Consider the following 7,725-nt stretch of genomic DNA (forward strand, 5'->3'; position numbering starts at 1 on the left):
CAACGTGGCTTTTATAATCTGGAAAGAATCCCCTGAAGATGCCACATAATCCCATGTGCTGCTCCAGATGAAATCAGCCCCTCGCTCATCTGCCAAGAGCCCGTCCGCTGGATCTCACAGCGCACCACTGGTTGTCAGGGAAGGATAGAACGTGGGGAGGCGGGGAGGGTTCTCTCTTTCTCTTTCCCTCTATTTCTTTCTCTCTCTCTTCGCCCTCTCTTGCCCTCTCTCTCGCTTTCCTCACTCTGTTTCCCTCCTCCCTCCTTCCATTTTTTTTCTCTCTCTCTCTCTCTCTCTCACTCGTTACCTTTTTCACTCTTCCTCCGTCTCTCCCTCCTCCTTCGCTCTCTATTTCCCCTTTTTGCACTCTTTCTCTCTCTCTTTCCCTACATCTCTCTCTCTCCTTCCATCTCTCCCTCTCTTCGGGTCTGAATTATCATATGTAACGGGGGGGAAACAGTGGAGCACATGAAAGCAGCCCCTGTCATCTGGAGCACATTATCGCCACAGATATTTGAGACATCTTTTTTTCATTTTTCAAACAATAGACGGCCTGATTTATGAACCAGCATTAGAATTTCATTGCAGAAAAAAAACTACAGATGAAAAGATTATGCAGTAATAAGATATTTATAGACAGAAACAGTATTTATCCTCAGTTTGTATCCTCTGTATACTTGACTCGTATCCAGCACATGATAGATAGTACAACCCACCTCTGAGTAATTCCACATCACTGTGAAATAAAATCAAAAAAAGATGGCGGCGGCCCGCTATTAAACAAGCTAATTCAGGAATTAAGTACTGATTTGTTTCCCCCCTTCATGAATTTACATCTTATTTTAGAACTCTCTCAAGTATTCAATTATGATTATGTCGTCAAATCGGATTTCGTCCGGTGACATACGTCTGGCTTTATGAGGTTAAGGAGAGAGAGTCATAGCTCATTTGTTGGGGTTTTTTCGGGTACCTAAGAGGGGTATGAATGAGCGCCTCTATGGCCCGGCCCAGTGTGATTAGCGTAGCGCGCTAACGAGCTGGCGTGGGCCGAGGGCGGGGGGAGTTATTGGCTGGCCGGGCCCTAAAATAACATGGTGGGGACAGGGCGCTGGCTTCCCTTGGACAGGGCCCGGCGGCGCGCTGGGGAGTAAATCACGCAGGAAGGAGAACCGTGTACAGATTCAAGATGAAACGTCAACAGGATTTATGTCCACAGTAAAAGCCTGCCCCTTTTTAATGGCTCCAGTTTCCTCCAGGTCTGACTGCTACCCTGCTCCTTCTCTCTCTCCCCCTCTCCCCCTCTCCCTCTCTCGCCCTCTATCATTCACACACACTCCTTCTCTCTCCCCCTCTCCCTCTCTCTCTCCTCTACTCCTTCTCTCCCCCTCCTCCCCCCCCCCTCTCCTCTCATTCACTCCAGCACTCAGACTTTCTCCCTCTTTCTCTAATGCTTCTTTTGACTGTCGTCTACGTCTTTTTTTCCCCCCTTCACATCATTTCCTCTTCCTCTCTCTCCCCCTCCCTCGTTATGTTCTTCCTCTAACCCTGGCACTATTCTTTCTTTTTTTTTCTTTTTTATATTTCACTCACTCTCACTCACTCTTTCGTTTTCTCCCTCCTCTCTCCTCTCTCCTCTACAGGACTGGTCTGGAGGCCATCATGGAGACCTATGCGTTCTGGAGACCACCGGTGCGGACGCTCACGTTTGAAGACTTCACCAACATGCAGAAGCAGCAAGGTGTGTGGAACCATCTAGAATATGAACCCGTCTAAATGTGACAGGCGGGGGGGTTAGAAGACCCAAGCGTCTAACCATTAGACCTCGTCTTCAGTCTAAAGTTTAAACAGCTGTCCCACAGCAGACTTCTACTGTACGTCATAATCTAGCAATTATGCATGTCAGCTGAGTCAGAGCCCGCCGTCCGGCTACATGTGTACAGTGTCTTTATGGAGCTGAACTTTTCACTCTTCCTGCTGAGCCTTGAAAATAAAATCATTAAATGAACCCAACATTGTTTGGCTCGGTGTTGTGACATGAGCGGTATCACTAAGGCCTCCTCCTCCTCCTCCTCTCCCTCTCCCTACTCCTCCTCCTCCTCTTCTCCTGCTCCTCATCTCCCTCCTCTTCCTCCTCCTCCTCTTTCTCCTCATCTCCCTCCTCCTCCTCCTCCTCCTCTTCCTCCTCATCCTAGTCCTCATCTCCCTCCTCCTCCTCCTCCTCTCACTCCTCTTCACCCTCCTCCTCCTCCTGCTGCTCCTCTCTGTCCTCCCTCTCCTGCTTCTCTTCCTCCTCCTCCACCACCTCGTCTTCCTCTTTGCCCTCCTCCTTTCTCTCCCTCCTCCTCCTCCTCCTCCTCCTCCTCCTCCTCCTCCTCTCCCCAGTCCCCAGCAGCACAGCACAGCCCAGCTCAGAGTCTCTTAGTCATGGCTCGTGTCACAAGCCCTGAAGTTTAAACTGAGGCGATTTCCCCCCCCCCAGCCTCGCTCCCCTTCCCTGGGAGGTCACGGAATGACGTGAGGCTCATAGTTCTGTCTGTGTGGAACATCTGTTTGGTATCACACACTCCCCCGAACCGATTAGACATTAATTAAAGTCCTCACGCCGCTGATGAACTCCGGGTCGCTCTACGAGGGCTGTGACCCGCTGCTGGAGCTGCAGGAGAGCTGGAGTAGGGCTGGAGGAGGGTGGGGGGGGGGGCTGGAGGTGGAGGGCTGGAGGAGGTGGGCTGGAGGTGGGCTGGAGGTGTGCTGCTGGCCCCCCGCCGGCACCAGACCAGACGCCCTTCCAGCGTCCAACAGAGTAATCAGCTATTCCCCCTCAGCGACACTCAAGCTGCTATAACCCCTGCCCCCTCCGACCCCCCCCCCCCCCCCCCACTCCCTCCCACCTCCACACCAGAGAGGAAAACATGACATCACTGAAACCCTCCCCCCCCCTCCTCCTCCTCCTCCTCCTCCTCCTCACCTCCCCCCCCCTCTGGCAAACAGAATCCAGCAGGACACAACAGAACAGAACCGATCTGAGCAGAGCAGAGCACCGCAGTGGTATTATCTAAGGCATATGGTCTAAAATCAGAACCCAAGCCAAGAGAGAAAGAAGTCCTGAATTATTTAGTTATGGATTTCTTTTACGCGGGCCAAACTCTCATTAATGAAGGGTCATGTGATTGATATCCCATAGCACATCGCTCGATTTCCCAAAAGCTTGACTTATTGGACGTTGATCCATGCCAAGAGAGAGGTTTTCTTTTTTTCTCAACCCCCTCCTTTCCAGTGACATACATCCATACATGCCTAGATTATGAATGCTCGATGCTTTATTGAGATGATGGGAAAGGGGGCAAGGCACCAAAGCTCTGTTGACCAGACCCGCTCCAAACTGAAGCCACATTTCCTCCCTGATACAAGACTCTGTTATTTATGACGGGGGTTCAGACTCGTAAATACTAGCATCTCAAAGAAGCTAATGCAGTCGACTAATTAGGCTCTCTCAGATCAGATGTTGATCTAAACAGAGTAAAATAGTGTAACAAGAGTGTAGGGTGGGTAGTAATAATAACATCGGCTGTAGATTAACCAGTAACAGTAATATCAGATTTCCGTCTAATACTATGTGTATTGAGTGCTGATGTGCCAGACTTTAAAAAGAGGGACTCCTTATCCAACTGGTTCTGAGATCAAGAAGCAGCCGTCGGTTGGTCGTTGGAATGAGAATGTTCTGGCATCCAGAGAGTTCCATATAACTGAAACGAGAAATTGTTGGCCAACGCCTGTTTTTTGATATTTTTTTGTTTCACTACGTAGTTCTGGCTATGTCTAACTGTGTGTGTGTGTGTGTGTCTCTCTCTCTCTCTCTCTCTCTCTCTCTCTCTCTCTCTCTATCTCTCTCTCTCTCTCTCTCTCTCTGTGTTTTCCAGGGGGAAGCACGGGCACCTCTCCCACCACCTCCAGCACAGGGACCCCCTCCCCCTCTGGCGCGGCCCACCTCCTCTCCCCCTCCTGCTCCCCTCCCACCTTCCACCTGGCGCCCAACACCTTCAACGTGGGCTGCAGGGAGAGCCAGCTGTGCAACCTGGGGCTGTCCGAGTACCCGGCCTGCGCCCGCTCCAACATGGCCGCCCTCCAGGGCTACGGGGGCCTGGCCGACAGCTCCTACGGACGCCTCCAGGCGGCTGGGGGCGCCGTGGCCTCCGCCCAGACCTCGGAGTCCTTCCTGCCCCAGAGGACTTCCTCTCTGATGCAGGGGGGCGGCCACGGCGGCGGCGGCGGCGGTGGAGGCAACGGCGGGAAGATGGACGCCTACGGAGGTCAGCTGACCTCGTTCCCGGCCTCCCAGTTGCAGTACGTGATGCAGGCGGGAGCTAGCTCCGCCTCCGGCTCCTCCTCCTCCTCCGGCTCCTCCCCCTCCTCCGCCCACATGTTCAGCGGGGGCCACCACCACGTGCAGCAGGGCTCCTACAACACCTTCTCCCTGCACAACCCCTACAACCTGTACGGATACAACTTCCCCACCTCCCCCCGCCTGGCGGCCAGTCCGGAGAAGCCCCAGGGAGGCCTCCTCTGCTCCTCCTCCCCCGCCGGGGCCTTCGCCGAGCGCCAGTACCTGTCCAACGGCGGCATGGACGGCATGCACATGATCGGTAATCCCTCCGCCGGCCAGCAGGGCGGCAGCACCTGTGACGGACGTCAGTACGGAGGCTCCTCTCAGATGTCCATGCATATGGTGTAAAAAAAAACAAACTGGGATCTTAACACTTACTCTCTCACTGCCCCTTGTTATTTCACCAGTTCTGTCTTCTTCTTCTAAAGTAAAAAATCTGTTGTTATCTATGACGTGGTTAAAAGACTGATGTTGAGTTTTAAAAAAGTACATTTTTAGTGTTGTTTGTAATACTGAGGTACAAAGTCAACCTTTCAAAAAAGGACTTTTTCATCTCATGTGTGTCATGTTTTTTTGAATTTCGCTCCCCCTGGGCTTTAAATGAAGGGGTGTTAAACTGTTATTTAATTATTATCTCACCTATGGATATTATAAGTTGGAAAAGTGTTAAAGAGGTGAAGGTGAAGAGACAATATACCTGACTCTATCATGTGACTGTTGTGGACACCAGCCCCGTCCTGAAGGGAAGCCGGTGGATATCAAGGGAAGGAACTCAGAACCCAGTCAGAACCATAGCTCTTTCAGAACCTGCATCTATCTACTTCAGTTCAGTTCAGTTCAACAGCGCCTGGAGAGCCCACATATAGCACTCTAATCCTGGAGGGGATTCTCAGGAGTGAACCCCTGAATCTGGTGCAATACTTACACTACACGTCTCTACAGTAGGTCAGCCTCGTCAGCGCTGCGGTGGACCGGAGGAGACGACGTCACAGGACAGGACAGGACAGGACAGGACAGGACAGGACAGGACAGGGTTTTCATAATGATCCAGAAACCTCCCTCTACCTTACTGTATCTGACACAACCAGAGGCCGTCACGACACTATGAAGACTATGTGAAATAACACTGGGGAGGGTTTTTTGGATGACAGCTTCTGATGCGAGGGGGGGGGTTCGAGGGGGGGGTTCTCATAGCAGATAAGTGGAACGGGGACGGCTGAATGACGACTGAGAGAAAGAGTTGGTTTGTCTGGGGCAGATGGATGCGCCGCAGCTGGGGGATGAGCACAGCACGTTGGACAGATGAAGTAAAAGACTGACAGGTCGAGGTGACAGAGAGGGGGGGACTATGTGTGACTGACAGCAGGGTATGGTGGTGGCTCTGCTTCGGACCTCTCAGTGGACATACTAGCGTACGAGAGGCCGTGTTTAGGAGACACTGAGAAATCAGTGACACCACCGCAATCTTATCAAGGTGCCTTTTCTCATGGACTGGAATGGCTTCACTATTTTTGAGTGGATTACCCTTTTAAGCATTATATAAGATGGCAAATGCAAGCAAAACCATAAGCTTTAAAGTTGTTGTTGTTGTTGTGTGAAAAGTTAGAACGAAACAATAGGAAAAACAGAGTAATTAAAGTTATGTTTTTGGTGTGTTGTAGATAAGTGTATTTAAGTGCCAAGCAATAATACAATTATATGGGCCAATCTATTATGAAAACAAATGTGTGAGAAAAAAAAGGGAAATAGCAAAATTATTCTTTTGAAAGGCCTTTTAAAAAACTGTACATACAGGTGCCAAGCACACAAAAGCTCAATAAACATTTTAATTCATTTACATGGTTTTGAATTGTCTTCATTTTTTGAAGAAAAAGTATGATTTTTCAAAAACCAACTGTCACTCTCAACATTCATCACCGTCCAATAATATACAACACACAAACTATGCCAAAATATGGAATTCTACAGATGGAGAAATGGATTTCCCAGTCTATCATGTGTCTCTGAGAAACAGTGTCCAGGGATGAAATGATTATTAATCACACAGAGAAAGTAAAGCTTTACTTTCCTTAAAAAACACACATCTGCTTTCATCCACATCACAGGCATCGCTTTCAAACAATGACGCACACACATCTATCAAAAACCCGAACAGAAAGAAACCCCCTCCTCCATCCACCCTCTCCAACTAGCTGTTCTATCCCTCCTTGTTCTGTCTGCCATGGAGAATCAGGCCCAATCAAGCCCATGTGCATCATGCACTCAGCTGCACCCCCCGTTGTTGTGATGGTAGTAAGAGTGTACATAAATATGCCACCTGTTTCCAGAGAGAAAGGCCCTTGTAATCATTTGAACATGGAGAGAGAGAGAGAGAGAGAGAGAGAGAGAGAGAGAGAGAGAGAGAGAGAGAGAGAGAGAGAGAGAGAGAGAGAGAGAGAGAGAGGGGAAAAGGGAAAGAACATATTTATGATGGATCTATTCTTACCCTGCCGTGGAGTGCCCTCTGCTCATTACCCATGGCACAGACCCCGGTGATTTAACCGACCAATCAGCATCTATTACACTGGATGTCCTCTGAAGTGAACGTTTCTCCCCCCCCCCCCCCTCCCCCCCCCCCTTCCACCTCAATCACTTCCTATCATGCGTTCGGTTCCAGCCATGAAATATCATATCTGAACCATCATCAGAGACATGAAGGGGGTCCCAGACCGGAGAGACAGGCCTCGGGATTAGAAACACCTGTTTTCCTACGACTGCACGACTCCAGTAATGAGCCTGAGTGGACCGTACCATAACCGAGAGAGGAGAAGAGCGCAATGATTTCATAATTTGGCACTGCTCCATCGGCCTCAACATTATTTTCCAATAATTATTCACATTATTGCTCTGATATTTCCCCCCTTCTACAGTACGTACATGGCTTCCAGCGGCATTTGAAAATCAACTTCTCCTCACCGCAAATTTACCTCAGTTTCCAGTTTCTGAGGCAAGGCACGTACATGTATGTATAGGAGACCAATAAGGAGTAGGGAGATACACCTCAGGTTGGCTATTAGAGAGTATCCTCGCTGGACATAAGAAACACTGCCTTTCACTGACACTAGATCAGTCAGGAAGGGGAAAAGATTGGCTTGAATAACAACCCCCCCCTCGTACAAAACATACACACACTCTTCTTCTTTCATCTGGCCTGGTCTTTCATTAGGAGTGAAATATGCAAACAATCCCAGATTCATTGATTAACAGATGCACATGGGTTGCTATACAATATAAAATACGAAACTGGAACAATCAGAGACTCCAAACAATCTTCTGACAGGGCCGAGACGGTTTTACAAGACGCT

The 7,725-nt window shown here is 49.6% G+C and overlaps 1 protein-coding gene across 3 annotated transcripts in view; it reads left to right on the forward strand.

Moving 5' to 3' along the window:
* The window catches only part of tbx15 (T-box transcription factor 15), a gene marked incomplete at both ends in the record, with an annotated part of 25,634 nt that extends 20,905 nt beyond the window's left edge, over positions 1–4,729 (forward strand). For all 3 annotated transcript variants that reach the window (XM_080537285.1, XM_080537284.1, XM_080537286.1), the window contains 2 exons: positions 1,641–1,738; positions 3,918–4,729. In XM_080537285.1, coding sequence (XP_080393411.1) covers positions 1,641–1,738; positions 3,918–4,729 — 910 coding nt within the window. The remainder of the gene's footprint in view (positions 1–1,640; positions 1,739–3,917) is intronic.
* Between the last annotated feature and the right edge of the window lie 2,996 nt (positions 4,730–7,725).

This window comes from Nansenia antarctica, assembly GCF_963989245.1.
Source record: "Nansenia antarctica genome assembly, chromosome: 7".
Classification (NCBI taxonomy): domain Eukaryota; kingdom Metazoa; phylum Chordata; class Actinopteri; order Argentiniformes; family Microstomatidae; genus Nansenia; species Nansenia antarctica.